General features: G+C 53.0%; 8 protein-coding genes across 8 annotated transcripts; 2 read left to right on the forward strand and 6 right to left on the reverse strand.

Annotated features, from left to right (window-relative positions):
• Positions 1-229: 229 nt before the first annotated feature.
• On the reverse strand, positions 230-1,519 carry rmt2 (protein-arginine N5-methyltransferase; the record flags this gene model as incomplete). The annotated part of the gene is made up of 1 exon (XM_046093496.1): positions 230-1,519. One exon carries the CDS (start codon positions 1,517-1,519, stop codon positions 230-232), a length of 1,290 nt encoding a protein of 429 aa, XP_045949474.1.
• A 356-nt stretch (positions 1,520-1,875) lies between these two features.
• On the reverse strand, positions 1,876-3,373 carry PHB2 (prohibitin subunit PHB2). Its single transcript, XM_046093497.1, has 4 exons — positions 3,083-3,373; positions 2,928-2,996; positions 2,504-2,859; positions 1,876-2,429 (listed from the first exon to the last, which is right to left on the reverse strand). The coding sequence occupies exons 1-4, from the start codon at positions 3,369-3,371 to the stop codon at positions 2,109-2,111; spliced, it is 1,035 nt and encodes a 344-aa protein (XP_045949475.1). The 5' UTR covers positions 3,372-3,373; the 3' UTR covers positions 1,876-2,108.
• A 38-nt stretch (positions 3,374-3,411) lies between these two features.
• LDX57_011756 (putative polyadenylation factor subunit CstF64) lies at positions 3,412-5,596 on the forward strand. Its single transcript, XM_046093498.1, has 2 exons — positions 3,412-3,662; positions 3,721-5,596. Exons 1-2 carry the CDS (start codon positions 3,611-3,613, stop codon positions 4,554-4,556), a joined length of 888 nt encoding a protein of 295 aa, XP_045949476.1. The 5' UTR covers positions 3,412-3,610; the 3' UTR covers positions 4,557-5,596.
• A 1,584-nt stretch (positions 5,597-7,180) lies between these two features.
• On the forward strand, positions 7,181-13,826 carry LDX57_011757 (putative SNF2 family helicase; the record flags this gene model as incomplete). The annotated part of the gene is made up of 5 exons (XM_046093499.1): positions 7,181-7,340; positions 7,496-7,640; positions 7,806-8,549; positions 8,601-13,550; positions 13,616-13,826. 5 exons carry the CDS (start codon positions 7,181-7,183, stop codon positions 13,824-13,826), a joined length of 6,210 nt encoding a protein of 2,069 aa, XP_045949477.1.
• Positions 13,574-15,496, reverse strand: NUO24 (complex I 24 kDa subunit family protein). The gene is made up of 3 exons (XM_046093500.1): positions 15,284-15,496; positions 14,851-15,141; positions 13,574-14,767 (listed from the first exon to the last, which is right to left on the reverse strand). Exons 1-3 carry the CDS (start codon positions 15,404-15,406, stop codon positions 14,375-14,377), a joined length of 807 nt encoding a protein of 268 aa, XP_045949478.1. The 5' UTR covers positions 15,407-15,496; the 3' UTR covers positions 13,574-14,374.
• A 183-nt stretch (positions 15,497-15,679) lies between these two features.
• On the reverse strand, positions 15,680-16,519 carry LDX57_011759 (uncharacterized protein; the record flags this gene model as incomplete). Its single annotated transcript, XM_046093501.1, has 2 exons — positions 15,680-16,326; positions 16,516-16,519. 2 exons carry the CDS (start codon positions 16,517-16,519, stop codon positions 15,680-15,682), a joined length of 651 nt encoding a protein of 216 aa, XP_045949479.1.
• A 123-nt stretch (positions 16,520-16,642) lies between these two features.
• On the reverse strand, positions 16,643-17,701 carry aah1 (adenosine deaminase; the record flags this gene model as incomplete). The annotated part of the gene is made up of 1 exon (XM_046093502.1): positions 16,643-17,701. One exon carries the CDS (start codon positions 17,699-17,701, stop codon positions 16,643-16,645), a length of 1,059 nt encoding a protein of 352 aa, XP_045949480.1.
• A 494-nt stretch (positions 17,702-18,195) lies between these two features.
• LDX57_011761 (L-threonylcarbamoyladenylate synthase) lies at positions 18,196-19,500 on the reverse strand (the record flags this gene model as incomplete). Its single annotated transcript, XM_046093503.1, has 1 exon — positions 18,196-19,500. One exon carries the CDS (start codon positions 19,498-19,500, stop codon positions 18,196-18,198), a length of 1,305 nt encoding a protein of 434 aa, XP_045949481.1.
• Positions 19,501-19,583: the final 83 nt, after the last annotated feature.

Here is a 19,583-nt window from a genome sequence, read left to right on the forward strand (position 1 = left end):
AACTAGTGTCCAAGAAGCCCTTTGCGAGAAGAACATCCCGACATCGGTTGCAGATCGGTTGCATGTTCAGTCCCAGAGTCCACAAGTGCTCCTTAGCAGAGAGCAATGAGGTTACTTTTGGCAAGACCTTGCAAACTCGATGACCTAATGAGAGTACGTGAGAACATCAGCTGGCCGTCGTTTTGATTGTGATCATTCATCATTGTTGCATTTCCCATTCTATTTATTTTTAATCCATGTATCTGCACAAGGGCAGTCGGTATTTCTCAATGCGCCAGTACGGTCGGCGCACGCCGTTCCATTCCTCCTCCAGCGTAGGCACGGCGATTTCCTCCCATTCAACATCGAATCCTGCCTCGAAAAGATCCATTTCCACCACCTTCTGGTAGACATCGTAACTGATCTGGCGGTCGGCGCCCATGCCGTTGAAGAAGCTCCATTTGCCTTCCTGGTCCAGCAGACCGATGACCTGCTCGCTGAAGAACTCGCGGAAATCGCCGTACGACTCGGCGAAGGTATCGTAGTAGATGGCATCGAACTGCTCGCCTTCTCCCACCAGGGTAGGGAGGATATCCTGCCACCTGCCCTCGTGGATCTTGACTCCGGGTTTCTCGTGCCAGCCCTTGCGCTTCATTTCCGCAACCACGTCCGGGTGCGCCTCGATGATGTGGTGCGCGGCAGGCGACTGCTCCTGTAGAAATCCATCCACAATGCCCATGCCGTGGCCGACGTTGAGCACACGCAGTCCCGGGGTCGGGAGAAGCTTCTTCGCCGACTTGGCCATGATGTCCGACTCCCAGGCCATCATCACACCGTTCTGGTCCTGATCCAGCAGGCGATCCTGCTGGAAGGTAAGGTTGGAGTCTAGGTAGCGCGACTGGGACACGTCTGGCCCGGCCGCCTCAACCTGAGTAGCATCAACCAATTCAGGTGCCGTCTGGTCATCGGCGGTCGTCTGCTCGGTCGTAGTAGCCTGCTCTTCCTGCTGTTTCTCGGCGTCCTCGCCGCCTTCTTCCTCGTCCTCGCCCATCTCCGACAGCTCCTCGTAACCATCTAGTCGGTTAAGCAGCAATTCAGCCCGAACACCCGCATCCACGATCATCTCGTACAGCTCGTTCTGTCCAATGCGTTTCGCGATACATCCAGGCGTCTCGTTGTTCAGATCTAGGTCATTCCAGATCGCTCCCTCCTGCAGGAGGAACCTGACAGTGTTCACACCCGATTCCACAGCGCTTTGATCCTGGCTAGGCTGGACGCCGTTCGCCTGGGCGCCATTGGGCGCCCCATTGACGGGCTCATCGTCCGATTCACACGCCGCGATGGCCGCATGGAGGGGGGAGTATCCTGTTTCCGTGTCTTTGACGTTGGCGGCGTTCGGGACAGCCTCTTGAGAACGGATCAGGCGACGGAGCTTGGGGATATCATGTTGCGAGGCGGCGAGGAGGATCTCTTGAACTTGTAGGTCGACCTGGATCTCTGCGTTGGGGTCGATTTGGATCTCGACGTTTGGGTCGGCCATGTCTGGCGGGGAAATGGGTTAGCTTTCGCTGTCAATTCTTGAAGATTTTGAGGACCGTCGATGCGGGGCACCTGCGACGGAGGAGGGGCGGGCAAACGTACTTCTTGCAGAATTGGGATGTGCGGGATATATTTGAAAATAGAGGCAAAGAAACAAAGGCCGTCAATAATATTCCTTTTGACACCCACCGATCTATCGCTGAGTTCGAGGGTGGAGATGGGGAGATGCAGAAGGGAAGAGTCGCCGAGTATAAAATTTCCGCCCGCCGCTTTCGTCGAGGCGCGGAGAAAAAGCGAGAAATCCGCTTTACGACGCCAAAGAGGAGAGAGCTCTACACGTCACCATAAATAGGCAGATTCATAAGGAGAGAAGAGAAAGATTTCGCCTGGTAATTCGGAGAAACTCGAAGACAACTATTTGTACAAATACCCCATGCTACTCCTCCCCTCAGGGTCACGTATTCCACCGCCGCGTCGAGACCGACAAGAACGAGCACCATTACATTTCAATTAAACAAAGACCAAAGCCAAGAGAAGCTGCTGCCGCCCTCTTGTAATAAACTCCTTTTCTCATGCGAAGGGGATTATGCTTATTTTTCCTCGCTGTTGACGTTGACGTTCAAGCCCAAGCCCTGCGAGTCCAGGTACAGCTTGTTCTGGGCGCCGTTCTCCTGCAGAATCTGGGCAATCTGGCGGGCGTTTTCAATCTTTCGTAGCTCGATGTAACTCTTGCTCTTCTTGATCGCGTCTCCGATCAGCTCGGCGGATCGGGCCTCACCCTGGGCACGGACAATGAAAGCCTGCTTTTCTTGGCGGGCCTTGTCGACCAGGAAAGCCGCCCGTTGGGCTTCTTGCTGAGCAACCTGCTTGGCTTCGACGGCGGCGGTAAATTCGGGGGAGAAGGTTAGGTGCTATAACGGACACCGATCGTATTAGTTATGGTCAAAGAACTGCCATCGGACAAAACAGGTTAAGAAGTGCATACCGTAAGCGACACATCGTCAAGGGCAATGTTGAACCGGGCTGCGCGGCGAGCAAGGTTATCCCGCACCAGTCGGGCGACATTCTCACGCTGAGTGATCAGCTGGCTGGCGTTGAACTGGGCCACCACGCTCTTCAGGACCTCGTTCACAATCGACGGAAGCACACGCTCGTCAAAGTCTTTACCGAGGGTACGGTAGATCTGCGGAAGGGCATCGACTCGGGGTCTCGACAGAACACGGCAGGTAATGTTCACCATCTGCAGATCCTTGGTACCCGTCAAAGAGGCGATGTTCCGGGGCTTCGCGCGCACGTCATAGACAACCGGCGTCTCGACCCAAGGAATGTTGATGTGGGTTCCTTTGCGAGAAAAAAGCAGTCAGAGAGGAAAATGGCGAATGATCCCATGAAGCAAGTTTAAACCATACCTTCACTGTAGATATCCTTCTTCACACCACCGATTCTAGAGTACTTGATAGCACGGTGACCACCATCGACTATACACCACCGCACGTCAGCCACGATTACAAAGCAAGATAAACCAACTGCGACAGCCACAACCTATGTCGAGAGGCCAACCTACCGTTGAAGAATGAGTTCGAGATGGCATATCCTGCGAGGCCGACAGCGACGAGGGCGGCAACGACACCACCTCCGGGGCCTCCACCGGGGGGCCGTATGGGCATACCAAAGCCTCCGCGGCCGCCGGTCCTCTGCAGCATCGCCTGGAGCTTCTCCAGCTGTTCCTTTGGTGATTGAGACATGATGGGTGATGGTGTGGGGGAGAATGGAGGAAAAGCAGGTCGGAAGGTGAGACGAATCGAAGCCGGCGGAGGTTCTGCGGCTGCTCTCACCGCCCGCGGCATTTCCATCAATTGCATCGCCGTTCATTGTTCCTCCTCGTCTTTGTCAATCTTCTCGTCCTTACAGAGGCGCAACGACTTCGACCTTCCGATTCATCTGGTTTCCTGCAGATCTCAGTCCTGCTATCATCGCTCAACCAGAAAGTGTGGCCATACCCCCGCTGCGCCCCATCGCGAACGCTCTTTCCGCCAAACACGGAGCTTGACAGATTGATCGACAGAGCTTGAAATTCTACAGAGTCGCAACCATGGCGCCCGAAAGAGCTGGCAAGAGTGTTTTCCTGGGGAATATCCCCTATAGTATGTTCACTATAATACACTGTCGCTTTCTCTCAGATACTAATGCCTGTTACTACAGACCTCACCGAGGAACAGGTCAAGGACATCCTCAGCACCGCCGGCACAGTCACCAAATTCCGCCTGATGATGAACCCCGAGACAGGCAAACCAAAGGGATATGGCTTTGCAGACTTCGCCGACGCCGACGCAGCCGCCTCCGCCGTTCGAAACCTGAACGATTACGAGATCATGGGCCGGAAGATTCGTGTCGATTGGCCCCATAACAATGAAAAAGACTCGATCCCTCCGGATTATTCACAGACAGGCCAAATGCCCGGGCAGCCGGATAGACAACTAGGAGGTCAACAGCAGGCGGCTCCGTTGCCTCCACTGCCCCCCGGTGTGGAACTGCCCCCGCATCTCGATTGTCCGAACGCGATCTCTCAAACCCTATCCTCTCTTCCTCCCAATCAGCTACTAGAGGTGCTTTCTCAGATGAAGCAGTTGGCCACCGTTGAGCCTGCGCGAGCCGCCGAGCTCTTGCGAACGGCTCCCCAACTAGCATACGCAATTTTCCAAGCGCTGCTTCTGATGAATCTGGTGGACTACAACACACTCGGCTCGGTTGTGGAGCAAGCCGCGCAGCCTGCTGCAGCCGCTCCTCCTGCCGCAGCGCAGGCTTTCCAGCCTTTCTCCGCAGTACCTGGCCAAATCTCCACCCCTCCGATGGCTAATACGCCTTTCAACCCCCAGCCGGTACCGCAAGCGGCACCGCCACAGCAGGTCCCTGGCCAGGACGAGCTGCTACAGCAAGTGCTCTCCATGCCCCAGTCGGCCATCGATGAACTCCCCCCAATGGAACGGACCCAGATTATGCTGCTGCGACAGCAGCTGATGCAAGGCGGAATGCGATAAATGAGCCTAAATGAGGAGGCGTTTTGATGTTCTTTGATTCATTTTCTTGGATAATCGACTTTTTTGATCAGCAGATGGGATGGCGCACATGGTTCACTTTCAATTGTTACTCGGATGTATACTTAGATACGTGGAAGATATCCCATATTTGGTTTTTCCTTTCAGCAATGATGACGTGGTCATACAGAGTATCGAATTTAGCTCTAGTCTTTTCGATGCAGTCTGGCTCTACATTCCTTCGGCTAGATTTATCGTAGTCATTTGCAGTAGAGAAATATTGGGTGTCCTATGAACTGGGGTGGCCAACTCGAGGCTTCGGAAAATATGTCACCAAAATGAAAGTCCCAGAATATTCCTCCACGTTTCGTTTCATAGATAGTCAATGTAAAGGGAAGGAAATGGAAAAGAAAGAACCTGAAAGTCAAGACAGTGCTACTGGTATGCCATTCGTTTCTGGGTATTCGGCGAAGTTCTCGCCGAACCTCAGGCATCAATGTAAACCCATAATGTACAGTGAGACTACCCTCAAGAATTTGGGTCAATTGGTAGGCTACAGAGAACATTCTTTATCTATCGAGCCATAGACAGACTTCCTTCTGCTGGGTTGGTCAAGAAGGACAGGAAAGCTAGTGTAATAAGGACCATTCATTGTTAGGCTTCCATGTCTTTGCATGAATACTATGTCAACTACATGAAATATGCTATGAGAGCATGTAAAAGAATAGTCCGGAGCTTTGATTCCAGTAGCAGGCAAATCAAAAAGCTTATGCCGGGCTTCATTTCCCGTTTGTAGTTGGGCTCGCCTTGATTGCCTACTATCCCAAGGAATCAGGATGCAGTATCAGGAAGATTTCCAGCTCCACTACAGTTCTCCTGGGTTGACAAAGACAGGACATATTTGCATTTCTTCCATCTGGAGAGAATAACGTTTGCTCTTCATATCTACTCGCCGCTCTACTATACCAAATGGATACGTGATTGATATCTACCCAATCCTATAGATCCAGCAGTATAAACCAAACAGTATTGACAAACAACCAAACTATATACTACTCTAACTTTCTCACACAAGACCGAAACAATGGAAAGAGCCACATAAAAGAAGTAAACGCAGCTGTGCAATCACCCCATTGGCAGAAGTCCCAGGACCCGCATCACGTTTGGTTCACCGATTGCATCGCCAGCCCAACCAGGTAATCAACAACTGCACTAGACGAAATGTTCCATTTTCTTTGTACTAGTGCCTTTCCCCTGTTCCCCCCTCAATTTCCCACTTTTCTTCTCTTCCTCCTCACCCTCTCTCCTCTCACCGCTTTCCTCTTGTTTACACCTTCTCACCACCATTCACCCCACGTGATCCATACGTGCCCTATCTTGATATCTGCATTCTTTGGACTATTGAATGCACCCAGTCTACTGCTTTGTCTATTTTTCTTGTATCTTTCTTTTTGGGTCTGTCTTGGCTTGGGCAAACAGAAAAACGTGACTTCAACTTACTCCACGTGATCCTGACGTGCCCTATCCTGACTCCCTTCACGTCTTTTTATGCACGTAACTTTCTCTCTTTGAACGTATCAAGGTGATCATCTTGATCAGATACTTTGTTTATTCTCTTTTGGAGGGCATTTGGATTGCTTCTGGTCAAAACAGGGATCTTGTCAGTCCCAGTGATTCGGACGTGCCTTGTCCTATTCTCGTCTTGTTCCTCACACCTTGGCGTTGCTTCACAGCTACAAGTTTTGTGTCTTGGAACGTGTCTGTCTTCAGAGAGATCATTCTGTGTTTCTTCCTTTCCTGTATTCCATCTCTTCTGTGACTTGTGGCTCTTGTTGAGAAAGACTGAAGGAAGAAGGTCTGCTCATCTTTTCTACGTGTTCCTCTCATACCTATCTCAGATTTCTTTACGCCTTCACATCTACGGTCTCTGGTTCTTTGAGTGTGTCAAAGCCAGTGTTCTGTCTTTCAGATCTGTGTCTTCTCTTTCTTGGACTTCTTCCAACCAGGAAAACCGAGATACCCTCACTCCGCGTGCATCATATCCTATCTCATAACCATCACAGCTTCATACTCAGAAAGTCAGCTTGACCAGCTCTTCTCTTCTGTGTACAGGCCTTCTTCTTCTTCTATTCCTGACTTCTCTGCCACCAAGAAGAGGGGCCTGGGTCCACGGGGCTCATCATATCCTATCTCATATCACATTCTCATCTACGTTCGACCCACATCAGTACCACTGATACTGAGATCCTACACTTGTCTTGAGAAAAAGGCATCTTGAGCATCTTCCACACAGACCAAGACCAAACAGATCCTCCCCCTTCAACCCCAAACCTCCAAGAAACGAAATCGAAGACAGAGAAAAAATGGCCCCGAAAAGAAAATCCACCGCCCAAAACACCTCCTCCTCCTCCTCCAAACGCCCACGCCTCACCACCAACAGAACCAAACCCACACCCAACCCCCAAAAAGGCTGGCCCAAAACCGCCTCCGAACGCCTTCTCTACGGCTTTCGCGACCCCATCACCTACGACATCGAGGTGGACGAAAACACCCCCGAACTAATCCGCAGCCGGCCATACGACGGTAAAAAGACATACAAGACGCGGCTAGCAGAGGGCCTGCCCCCGATGCACGACCTGGATGAAATCTATCGGTCGATGACGAGTCGGGCGCTGGAGCTGGGGCTTGCGAAGGTCTTGGAACATCTGGGGGGCCGGGCGTTGCGGGTTGCGACGGTTTGTTCGGGGACGGAGAGTCCGTTGTTGGCGTTGGAGATGGTTGGTGGTCGTGAGTTCCCTCTCTCTCTTATCTTTATTTTCCATCTTTACGTGTCGTGGTTCTTGTCGTTGTCGTTGTTTTTGATATTGTGGGTGGTGGTAGAGAGGGGGTTGATAGAGGAGAAAGCATTCCTTGAGCACGTTTCTGACTGACTGGTATGACAGAACTGGAAAAGCATTTTGGCATGACCCTGCCGTTTCGACATCTCTTCAGTGCTGAGATCGTGCCGTTCAAGCAGGCGTACATCGAGCGCAACTTTCATCCTCGATATATGTTTCGGGATGTGAATGAGCTGAAAGATCGTGTGGCGTAAGTTCTCCTGTCTACGCCTATTGGCAATCTGTTTCTTGGCTTTTTCAGAGTTTGTTTATATTTGTTTTTGCCTATTTTCTATTTTAACATGTTTTTTTTTTTCTCTTTTCTCTTATCTATGACAAATACCCCAATCTGATACTGACATCTCTTCTGAAACAGAAAAACAGCGTACGGGTCCCTGGAGAAGCTTCCCAAGAATGTGGACCTCCTGGTGGCAGGCTTCTCCTGCGTTGATTTCTCCGGTTTGAACAACAACCGGAAGCAGCTCGACGAGCAGGGAGAGTCTGGAGGAACGTTTTGGGCAATCATCCGCCACGCGCGGGTCTACCGGCCCCGGATGATAATCTTGGAGAACGTGAATACAGCACCGTGGGATATGATTGTCCAGTACCTTGCTGAGATTGACTACCTGGGAATTCATGTGGGCGTGGACACCAAGGCATATTACCTGCCTCAGACCCGCGAGAGAGGATACATGCTGTGCGTTGACATGAAGCGGATGCAGGATCGAGGCCTTACCGAAGAAGCCATCAAAGGATGGCCTGAGCTCGTTGGCAGCTTCCGGCGTCCGGCCAGCTCCCCCATCGGCATGTTTACCTTGTCCGCAGACAACAAGCGGCTTGAGCAGATTGAGAGGGACATGGCAGCCCGTCAAGCCGCGGCGACCACGCGCTCTAATGTGGGCTGGGCGAAGTACCAACTTCGTCATCATTACTATCGCGTCGGCAATGATCTTGGCCACAAGCGACCCGTGACTAGGTTTCAGGATAACGGCGCTCGACAAATGCTCGACTTTTGCTGGAAGATATTCTGCGGGGCTATCCCGGAAAGGGTGATTGACACCATCGACTGCAATTTTCTTCGGAAACTGCAGAGTGAAGGTTACGACATGAACTATAAAGAGTAAGTTGAATCTCTGCATGTAGGTTTCATGCCATGCTAACGCATCTTCAGGCGATGTCTGGAGCTTTCTCAGGGAATCGACCGGGATACCGACAATCGTTCTTATGGCATCATCGGGTGTATCACTCCCAGCGGCATTCCTTATCTCACCACAAGAGGCGGCCCCCTGTGCGGCATCGAGGCTCTCGCCCTGCAAGGCTTGCCTGTTGACAAACTCATCTTAACACGGGAGTCGCAGCGTGACCTACAGGATCTGGCAGGGAACGCAATGAGTTCGACTGTCGTTTGCGCCGCCATACTTGCTGGCCTGATTATCGGCCACACGGTCTTCGAAAAGGGTGAACGGCCTCCTTCGCCCAAGTGCAGCACCTCCAAAGCCAAGAGGCTCACCTTTAAGGGAACTGTTTTGTTGGCTCGCGGCAAACACGTTGTGCCTCGCTCGAATGACTTCTTTATTATCGGTACAATTTTGGAAAGGGCTGCCCGCAGCGCCAGATTATGTGTTTGTGAGAAGCAGTCGGCCGTCCGTCAGGATATCCTCAAGTGCAAATTGTGCGAGCACACAGCTTGCGCTGGATGCGCCGGCAACCCGAGTCATTCATACACCTCCCTGAAAGTGATCAGAAATCTACCTTCGGACTTCGTGACGGATCTTAGAAAGATCATCCCCAGTAGACTGATGGTGTCCGGTATCACCGCGGAGAGCTACAGCGACCTCAGAAATGACAGCTCGGTTATCTGTCCTTCTGTCATCTGGGACGATTACCTGGCCGCTGTGATGCGAACGGTAGGTGATGAACTCCGCTTCTCGGAAATCACACGGGGAACAGCCTGGGTGGTCTCCTATGTGAGTAGCCATTCCGTCCTCAACCTTGTCATCGATCCGGCAGGTGGACTTGAATGGCGCTTTTTTGCAAAGGCATTGGAGACCGAGCCCGCGCGTTCAGTGAACCGGGAAATCCTTGCGAAGCCAATTGCGCGGATGAGGGTCGCGTCACCATCCCTGTTTGGAGGTACCTGGCAGGTTTGTGCTCCGCTAAGCTCAAGCTTAGATCTCATCTTTAAGCCGGCGGGCGTGAAAGTGCCGACTTACGAGGCAGTCTGCGGCCTGCAGGGAGAAGGTATCCCATCGTCGAAAGTTTGGTCCCAGGTCGTCGTCCAAGGCTCCGATGAGGACATGAACAGACTCGAAATCGATGTTCGAGGAACATACAATCTTTTGCCCGAGTGCGGCACGGCGAATGCATCCCTGCACAAAAGGGAAGCCAGCGAGAACAAGCCAGCAGTATATCTGTTTCTGGATCCGACAAAGCTGGGCGAGCCGAAGTACGACTCATTTGTCTTCGCCCTGGAGCATGCGCGAGATCCTAGCTATGCACCGCGGTTAACCCTTGCCGAAGTGGCTCACACTTGGCGTCCAAGTAGACAGCCTGAAGCTCACCAGGAGTCTGTCCGTACCTATTATCGCAAATGGATCGATGTCGAAACAATTTTCTTGCAGCCCTACTCCTCCGATACTCCTATCACCTTCACTGGCCCGGAGCCGGGGCACATCATCTCGATCGATCACACTGAATGCAGCAGGCAGAATATCACCTTGCTATCATTTTCAGCACCATCTGCCACCATTGGCTCGTTTGGGACCGTGGGACCGTGGGAAGCCATGAGCCCTTTGGACTCACAAGCTGAATTGAGGGATTTCGCCTGGTTGCTGCTCAGAGTCACCACCTCTACCGGCTATGAACATTGGAACCGGGTCATAGAAAAGCAGGCATGGAATAGCGATGAGAAGTTTTCCGGATGCACTGTCTGCACTCCCCAAAAGCCAGCGATGGTCTGGAGCTGCAGTACACGCGGCGTCATCAAAGCCTGCGAGGATCCGCGGGACGCCGCCCTATATGAGAGGCAGCTCAAGTCGAAGCCAGTCCCTTTCTTGGTGTTCCGCCGGGTAGACGAGGCCAATTCTGTAAACATGCGAGTCACTCTCAATGTCCAAACTCTTCTACATCAGGCATACAACAAACTTCTTGGTTCAAGCACTATTGGGAGTGCTTCCTTTCATTGGCGCTTGGTCCCTAACGCGCACGACACGAGGAATTTGGCATTCTCGAAGTTCGAGCTAGGTAACAACGACGCGGACCCCGAATCCATTCAGCCCCCTAATTTCAGGATTACGCTGCGGCCAGAACAGCTTCGGTCTTTATATTGGATGGTCAAGCAGGAAGGTGACGACATTGAGCCTTTCGTCGAAGAAGAGGTGGAGGAGGCTCTACTTGCTGAACTGATGTGGCGGGCGGAGGCGAAAGTGAGCGCTCCCAAAACAATTCGTGGCGGTCTTGTGGCAGATGACGTTGGTTACGGGAAAACAGCCATCATTCTTGGATTGATCGATGCGCAATCCAGACGGGACAGTGTTCCCCGGCCTGCGCCGACAAAGGGCTTTATACCAAGCAAGGCGACCCTCATTTTAACTCCTCGCACGATTTTCACACAATGGATGCTCGAGATCACCAAGTTCCTTGGGACGAAATACAAGGTCCTTGGGTTCAACAAGAGCTCTGACCTCGACAAGGTAACCATTCGCGAGGTTCAAGAGACGGACATTGTTTTGATGGCTTGGGAAGTTTTGGGTGATCGAAAATATTACCGAAAAATGCAAATGTTCACCGGTATGCCACGAGTGCCGCAGCCAGAAGGTCGCAATTTCGTGGACTGGTTTTCGGAGGCCCATCAGTCTCTCACCGAACAGGTTGACACCCTCATGGACCAGGGTCCCTCTGCATTCCTCGACTCCTTGGAGGCCAGACGCCGGAGGTTGAGAAATACCACGGCGAATTTTACCTACACCCCATCAAAGCGACTGAGAGGAAGGCATTATGCGGAAGCTAATGCAGATCAATCTCGCGATGCAGGCATTGACGTCGAGTACGCAGTCATATCTAGCGCCGACGAGGAGTCAGACACTGATGACGGAAGAGATCCCGAAACCCTCCGGTCCAAGATATCCCAGCTCGTTCAACTGCAGCCACTGAGAACATTTGCTCCCCCTAAGAGGAAGAAGAAAGGAGAGACGGAGGAGCAGGATGTGGAAGGGGATGCGGCGAACGAGGAGGCAAACGAAGACACTGCCCAGGCCGAATCAGATCGCGACGACACCGAATACGAGGACATCGATGCTCCCTCGGACCAGAACGTTGCCACCTCGAGCCGTGAAGATGCCAACCCAAACCGTAAAGGTGTTGGCAGAAAGCGTAAGACCGTCAAGGCCGGCGGCAAGGGCCAGAAAGGCGATGCTGGAGCAACAAGTCGTAAGCCAACACAAAGGTTGTTCTGGAGTGACAGAGAAGGGTTCGGCATAGACAGGAGGACAAAGGATCAAGACTGGGACACGATGAAAAATCTGACGATCCACGCTTTCTCGTTTGAACGTCTAGTCATTGACGAGTTCACATATGTGAGAGTTGAGCCCAACCCCATCGCAGCTCTACAAGCTCGCGCCAGATGGGTACTGTCCGGGACGCCGCCCTTGAATAACTTCGCCGATGTGAATACGATAGCGCCGCTCTTGGGGGTCCACCTCGGCATCGACGATGATGACATGAAGTCACATAACAAGCTTTGGAAATTGAAAAAGAAAATTCAATCAGACGCAGAGGTCTTCCAAGCTTACCGAGCCCCTCGAAGCGAGGCATGGCACCGGAATCGACATGAGCACGCCCAGACGTTCCTCGACCGCTTTGCCCGCAAGAATGTTCCGAGCATCGGCGAAATCCCAATCACGGAGCACTTCATTCTCGTTACCCTATTACCAGCTGAGACAGCGATCTATTATGAGCTTCATAGGCAACTCCTAGGGCTGGAAGAACAGGTTATTCGCGGCAGCCGGAGTAAACTCGGAAGCGAACGGACAAAGCGAATTGATGAGATCATTAACAGTAGCAGCTCGGCCGACGAGGCACTTCTCAAGCGCTGTACAACTCTTGCTCTCAGCAACCAGTGGAAAAACGGAAAGCCGGAAGCTACCACCTGCAAGTCTCTCATTGAGACGCGCCAGGACCAAATCGCCGCTGCCGTGGAGATTTTCGCTATGGAAGTCAAGTTAGCCATTTGGCTGTTGGGAAAGGTTGACGAGAACGAACCTCATTTCGAAAAGTTCACCGGGAGTGTGAGAAAACATGATTTCGGTGATGATACGGTGACAGCGAAGGCTGAAGCTGTTATCCGGCAAGCATTTCTTGATCAGACGGAAGAAGATTGGAAACTCTTCTTTGCAGACCCTGAGCAAGTGGCCAAACCGACCGGCAAGGCAGCGGCAGGGAAGACAAATGAGAGAGCCGGTGGAGGTGCGCAAAAGGATAAGAAAAAGGAGGATAAACTGCCTGCGCTGCCGGACAGGCCAGAAAAGAAAGAAGAGATCCGCGCTGTACTGAGGAGAACCGTGGCAAACATGCGCAGCTATCTTGCTGAGTGGGTAATGCGAGCAAGGGCCCTCAGGTTCCTCGAAGCCATGCATCGTGTGCAAGCGAACCTGGAGTTGAATTGCGACGACTGCCAGAAGAGGGTCCGCGGTCCAAGTGAAGTCACCATTCTTGGTTCATGTGGCCATTCTATCTGTTCCGGCTGTGCTTTGAAATTCAACGCGAGCGAAGAATGTGTGCTCCCAACCTGTCAGGGCGCAGCGAAAAAGGATAATTTCATAGACGCATCAGAGCTTGGCGGCAACTATGGGGATATCAGCGCACGATACGGAGGGACCAAGATCGACAAACTGATCGAGATCATCGAGAGCATACCCCAAGGCGAGAAAGCGTTGCTATTTATCCAGTTTGAAGAGATCATGAAAGTGGCCTCGAAGGCCCTCACCCTCGCCAAGATCAAGCACACTGCGATCTTCGCAGACGACAAAGCGTCGACCAAGAAGCTGGAGAGGTATCTGACAGAGGGGTTCGGAGAGAGTCGGGTGTTGATGTTGATGTTGGGGAACGAAATGGCGGCGGGCCTGTAAGTCAAACCCAGCGGTTTCCGATCCATTATGCTCTGCAAGCATGACTGATGTTCTTTGTTAGGAACCTCCAAGAAGCGAATCACATCGTATTCCTCTCACCCATGCTTGCAGAGACTCAGTACAACTACGAGTCGACAATGATTCAGGCAACGGGACGGGCCCGGCGGTACGGACAGACGAAACACGTCCATGTGTATCACATTCTGGCCAGACGGACCGTGGACGTGTCCATCTTTCAGTACCGCCGGGCCTCCGTCCTGGGGAAGGGGTGAGAGGGGTACGATGTGACTCTTGGGGGGATTGAGAAAGAAGAGGGAAGGGGAAAGGGGCAAACAATGTAAATCTTACTCTCTGGAGTAAGGAAGGCGGAGGAGGGAAGATGAGATGAAGGTTGAGAAGTGAGAATTGAGTTGGAAAAGTGAGAAGAGAAGGAACGTTTATTTACTTGGGGCTGGACCCTGGGCACATGACCAAGAAAGTGGAAGAAGTGGAAGTTCTCACTGAGGAATGCGTTAAGCTGGAAGATCACGGTGAGACTCGAAAGCAAATGGATTTATTGGGTTGCTGCTAAACAAACTCTTCAACAATGGCAGGTCGAGAGGACTGCCCACCATCATCTGAGAATTTTGGCCTTCCTCCGAGGAACAAAAAAAAAAAGAGGAACAACGTACTGTACAATAATCGACGCCTGGCGGTCCCTGTTCGTTACTACCAACCAGGAGAATAGAGATAGGAAAAAAAGAAAATGAGAACTAGACAATCACAAGACATCAAGTCAAAGACAAATCTCCCTTCGCTTGAATTATGAATTATCTGGAATTTATTGCTGCTGATCCAAAGCACCGTCCTTTCGCATCATCGTCTCGGGGTCCCACACGGGTTCCCGCAGGTTCGTGAGTCCACCGCTGTTCTCACAGCTCTCTCGGCCGCTCAGAGGTCCGGGGGCAGGCACCTGGACGGGCTTGCCGGCCTCTGTGGCAGTCGTGGAGTCCTTCAGCGCGGTAAGCAGGGTCTTGATCGACTCGGGAGTCAGATCCTCGTAGTAGTCATCGTTGATCTGGACCATAGGAGCGTTGACACAGGCACCCAGACATTCGACCTCGACGAAAGTGAAGAGACCGTCTTCAGTGGTGTGTCCGGGCGTAATGCCAAGGTGCTCCGTGATAGCCTTGACAATCTTGTCACTACCGCAGCCACCCAGCTGGCACGGCGTCTGATGAAAGGTCCCGTGTCAGTACGTGTCACAACCCCATTGTCGGACGAAAATATTATGGGTGTGTACGGGAAATATCATACCGTCGTGCAGAGCTGGACAAAGTACTTGCCCACCGGCTCCCGGTTGTACATGGTGTAAAAGGTCGCGACTTCGTAGACCCGCATGGGGGGCATCTCCAGGAGACGGGCGACCTCGTTCATGACGCTGATGCTGGTGAAGCCGTGCTGGCGCTGACCGAGATCCAGCAGAGGCATGACGGCAGCCTTCTTGTACTGGGGGGGATAACGCTTGAGGATCTCATCGGCGAGTCTGAGGTTCTGCTCGGAGAACTGGAAGGGGATGGTCGGGTTGTTGGTGGGCTTGTTGCGGTGCTAATAGGGATAACCGGTCAGCAAAACATCGATGGGGTCGATAATCCGTCGCATTGGATTCAATTGAGCCGGTCAGACGGATCCGCGATATCCGCGACAACTCAGCCCTCCTGGACGGGCTCGTGCACAATTCTCAACGTACCACGGCAAGGGAGTCGCTCAATCGTTGCGGACCAGCCGAGAAGGGTCTGCATTGGGACTTGGGGACGGACTGGAACAATTGACGACCGACCCGCGGGACGACGGGGAAGAATTTGGAGGCCATTGCTGGCGGCGGAGGGGGGATCGAAGGTGGGAGGAGGGGGGGGAGATGGAGATGGAGATGAAGACGAAGATGAAGCGATGAGATCGACTTCGAAGAAGGCGTTTTGCGGGTTGCTGCCTGGGGCCAATCAGGGGCGACGAATTACTCCCGCCTTCTGCGCCAATGACCGCCTTGCCAGTTCCACTTCTTCATCACCCATCATCAACTTCATTCATTCATTTTACATTCTTTTTATCAAAGAAATGGCTGATTTACTCATGCCTAATATTCCACTCATACATTCTCCATCTTATAAACCTCATACGCCACCTCCTCGTACGGATGCGCCTTGACCAACGCCTCCACCGCATGCAACATAATCGACCGTCCCAAACACATCACCTCGACCTTCATCTCCTCGACATACTCCAACGTTCCCACCGCGCCAATCGTCGGGTTCGCGCCCCCGGCTGGCATGAACTGTCCCTGTCCGGGCATCTGGAAGCAACACTTGACATATTTACCACCCGGGAAGGTGCCGGCGCCCGTTGCGAACACGGCGTCCTTGACGGCATCGAGATGCGAGTGGGGCACGAAGAAGACCAGCTTGTAGCGGTCGGGAATGGTGTCCGATGACATGGCTCTCGTTTGTAGGTGTATATTTCGGTGTAGACGAGTAGTATTGAGGGTAGGGAGTCCGCTGGTAGGTCTCGAGATACGAGTGGCTGGTGTGGCAGGTGGGCGGGAGAAGCGTAGATCTGACTGTGAGAGCGATGGTTGAGCGTGGAGGAACCGAGTCCCGACGTTACAAGAGGATTTCGAGATGGCTTTGCAACCGATGGAGCGGGTTACGCTGGTCAAGGAGCGCGCTTGCATCGTCAAGCTTTGAGAGGTGGAAATGACGTTGTGACCCTTTCCGGTTGGGCTTGTTGCTTGGGTGGCTGTTAGTAATCCGTGGGGCTCTAACGATAGAGTATATCGAGCATGTCGAGCTATATCTTCGAGATTCGTAATTCGGGAGGACTGTCGCTATGCACAGTCTAGCTGAAGACTTTTGGAGTTAGTGAATAGCCCTCTGATTGTCACAAAATATATCATGCTATCTTGATGAGCATAACTCTGATCTATACTCATCTTCTCGATTCCGTCTACTTCTCTGGTATATCTTCATGACCCCAGGAGATCCAGGTCTTACACTACAATCTCTTGTACAACATGAAACAGTCATTGAACTTCATTAATCATCCCTAATCCAACTCATACAGCCACAGCCACATGCCTTTCAACATGAGTATCAATATGCCCCAACAACTCCGCCTTCCTCTGCTCATCAATCCAACTCTCACTGACACTGTTCTGCGCAATCACCTTCCACTCATCCACCGAGAGCTGATGCGCCTCCTGTACAGCACAGTAATTATCCAGAATATACCCCCCAAAGTACGCCGGATCGTCACTGTTAATCGAGAACTTGACGCCCGCCTCCAGGAACGTCCGGATCGGCACCTCCGCGACGGACTTGACGCACCGCAGCTGCACATTCGAGATCGGACACACGGTCAGCATGACGCCGTCGCGGGCCACACGGTCCATCAGCACGGGGTCCTCGACGAGCCGAATCCCGTGGTCGATCCGTCTAGCCCCCAGCTCTAACGCTGTGCTGATGTACGACGCATCGCCTTCCTCGCCCGCGTGCGCCGTCAGCCGGATCCCCCGCTCCGAGGCAGCGCCGTACAACTCCCGGAACATATCCTTGGGGGGCCCGACCTCCGTCGAGGACCATCCCAGGCCATGGACGAGGTCCGTGTCGAAGGACTGATGCGCCAGAGCCTCCTCATAGACCGAAGCAGCCGACTCGACAGAGAGATGGCGCACAAAGCAGAGGATGAGACGCGTGGAGAGGCCGAGTTCCTGCTCAGCGCGCTTGCAGCCCGCCACGAAGCCCGCGACAATAGTAGCGTAGGGAATGTCGCGATCGCGATGCACCTGGGGATCGAAGAAGACTTCAGCGTGGTGGACGCCGTCGGCGTGGGCTTTCTGGAAATAGGCCCAGGCGAGGTCGGCGAAGTCAGACTCGTGCTGGAGCACGGACATGCCCGTGAAGTAGAAGCCGAGGAAGTCATCCAGCGACGTGAAGTGGCCGTAGCGCTGCGTTAGAGTCGCTACGGACTCGTAGGCTGGGTCCTGGGGTAGTTGCACGCCGTTTTTAGCGGCTAGCTGGAAGATCAGCTCCGGGGTGAGGCAGCCTTCCAGATGGACGTGGTGCTCGCATTTAGGGAGACCGTGGAGGAAGTCGTGCAGGTCGGATTGACACATCGTGATGAGGAACGAGTGTACGAAGGAATGATAGAATCAGATAAAAAGCAATGGGATGAAAAGTGTATAAACAACGAACGGAAATATCCTGGATCAAAATGAGCGACAGTGAACAAAAAGAAAAGCACCGAAGCCTTTTTAAAGAGTTCTAGAAGATAGAAGACAGCATGTTTAAATCATTAAATGATAGTACTGCCCTAAAACACGCCGGCCTTAAAAGGCTTAAAAATTAGACTGCAGAAAGGCAACGACCCACTCTTGTTCACTAATCTGATAAGTTTGATGGCCTTCGGGGACTTCCGACGGAGAACGGAGAAGGCGTTCATTCATCTTATCCACGTTATCTACTTCTTGGAATGTTCTGCGCAATCATGATAATAACAACACTTGATAATAAATTGTAAGTATAATATAAAATTCTATCCGATAGTAAGATCATTAAGCATAAATCTGAAACAACAACTCCTTCTACTCCCTCTATATCAGAATCCATCTCATACTCTCAATTCGGCGCCGGCGGCCTTGCGCAGTCGATTCATGACCGCAGCGGCCAGATCACCGCTCTGATCCGAGATCCCCTCTACGTAGATGACATCGACCTCCATTTCGTCCATCGCCCGCAGTGCAGAGAACAGTCGACGCGCGATCGTCTCGACGTCCGCGCCCAGGTGGCAGTCAAACGTCTCCTTGGCGGCCAGACACCCGTTGATCCGGTCGTTCACGGGGGCCGAGAATCCTACCAGGTTGTCGACCAGGGAAGGGATAGGCTTCAGCGTCTTTTCGATCTCCTCGTCCGACAGTAATCCCAGTCCCTGCTTCCAGTTGCGAGTCCGTAGGATGCCAATCATATGCGCACCGATCGCGGTATCTTCCAAGTCCTTGCGGATGTGCTTGGACACGGCCTTCTCGTCGGAGTCGGGTTCGAAAAGCACCACGCGCGCCTTGGGCGAGTAGTGTCGGTACTTCATGCCAGGCGCCCGGGGAACCTCCTTGACCTCCAGACTCCCGTCGTTGTAGCCAATCTGCACATTCTCCCACCCAGCACACGTTCGGAGCTCCTCGATGCCGATTCCACCCGGTCTCAGGATCGCAGGCGGTTCCGACAGCCCGTCCACCACCGTACTCTCCACCCCAACACCGCAGGCACCGCCGTCGAGAATCAGCTCAATCCGACCCTCCAGGTCATGACACACATGCTCCGCACTAGTCGGGGAGGGCTTCGTAGACGCATTAGCCGACGGCGCGGCCAGCGGCCTATCCGTAACGTGGATCAGCAACCGTGCCAGCGGCGACGAGGGCATGCGCACGCCAAACGTCGTCAAGTGGGAGGTGACTTCCTTCGCGAGCGGCGAGCCCGACGGGTTCGGCAACAAGATAGTCAACGGACCCGGCCAGAACCGGTCGATGAGGGCATGGTAGATTTCGGGGATCGAGTTCTTCGCGGTCTTGGTCAAGCGCGTCGGGCTCGCCTGCACGGGGTTAAGCACGCGCTCCAACATCTCCAACGAATCCACGTGGATGATCAACGGGTTGTCCGAGGGCCTCTGCTTCGCCCGGTAGATCCCCTGCACTGCATCGCTGCGGGTCGCGTCCGCGCCGAGTCCGTATACCGTCTCCGTGGGGAAGGCCACGGGGATATCGCTCGTTCGCAGAAGCTCCGCGGCCTCTTCGATCGCGGCGGCCTCGGGTGTTTTACTATTGCGCTCGCTATCCCACCATTCGGCCAGTGACTTATTTCCGGGTCCCTCCTGGTTCAGTCTACGGACCGACAGAATCCGAGTCGTCTCCTTGGGCGCCATCGTGCGGGTAGAGGTCGAAAAAAACCGAGTAAAGCTGTGCGGACGGCCGCCAGCGACAAGGCGAGAGAAGAGAGACACCAGCT

The sequence above is a fragment of the Aspergillus melleus genome (genome assembly GCF_016097325.1).
Source record: "Aspergillus melleus strain CBS 546.65 chromosome Unknown contig7, whole genome shotgun sequence".
In the NCBI taxonomy this organism is placed as follows: Eukaryota; Fungi; Ascomycota; class Eurotiomycetes; order Eurotiales; family Aspergillaceae; genus Aspergillus; species Aspergillus melleus.

Coding starts and splice junctions, on each gene's coding strand:
- PHB2 (XM_046093497.1), bottom strand. CDS start 3,371: ATGGAAATGCCGCGGGCGGTGAGAGCAGCCGCAGAACCTCCGCCGGCT. Junction 2,997..3,082: donor CTCGAACTCATTCTTCAACG/GTAGGTTGGCCT, acceptor GGTGGTGTATAG/TCGATGGTGGTCACCGTGCT. Junction 2,430..2,503: donor TTGACGATGTGTCGCTTACG/GTATGCACTTCT, acceptor TGTCCGTTATAG/CACCTAACCTTCTCCCCCGA.
- LDX57_011756 (XM_046093498.1), top strand. CDS start 3,611: ATGGCGCCCGAAAGAGCTGGCAAGAGTGTTTTCCTGGGGAATATCCCC. Junction 3,663..3,720: donor CCTGGGGAATATCCCCTATA/GTATGTTCACTA, acceptor CTGTTACTACAG/ACCTCACCGAGGAACAGGTC.
- NUO24 (XM_046093500.1), bottom strand. CDS start 15,406: ATGGCCTCCAAATTCTTCCCCGTCGTCCCGCGGGTCGGTCGTCAATTG. Junction 15,142..15,283: donor TGAGCGACTCCCTTGCCGTG/GTACGTTGAGAA, acceptor TATCCCTATTAG/CACCGCAACAAGCCCACCAA. Junction 14,768..14,850: donor TTGTCCAGCTCTGCACGACG/GTATGATATTTC, acceptor ACCTTTCATCAG/ACGCCGTGCCAGCTGGGTGG.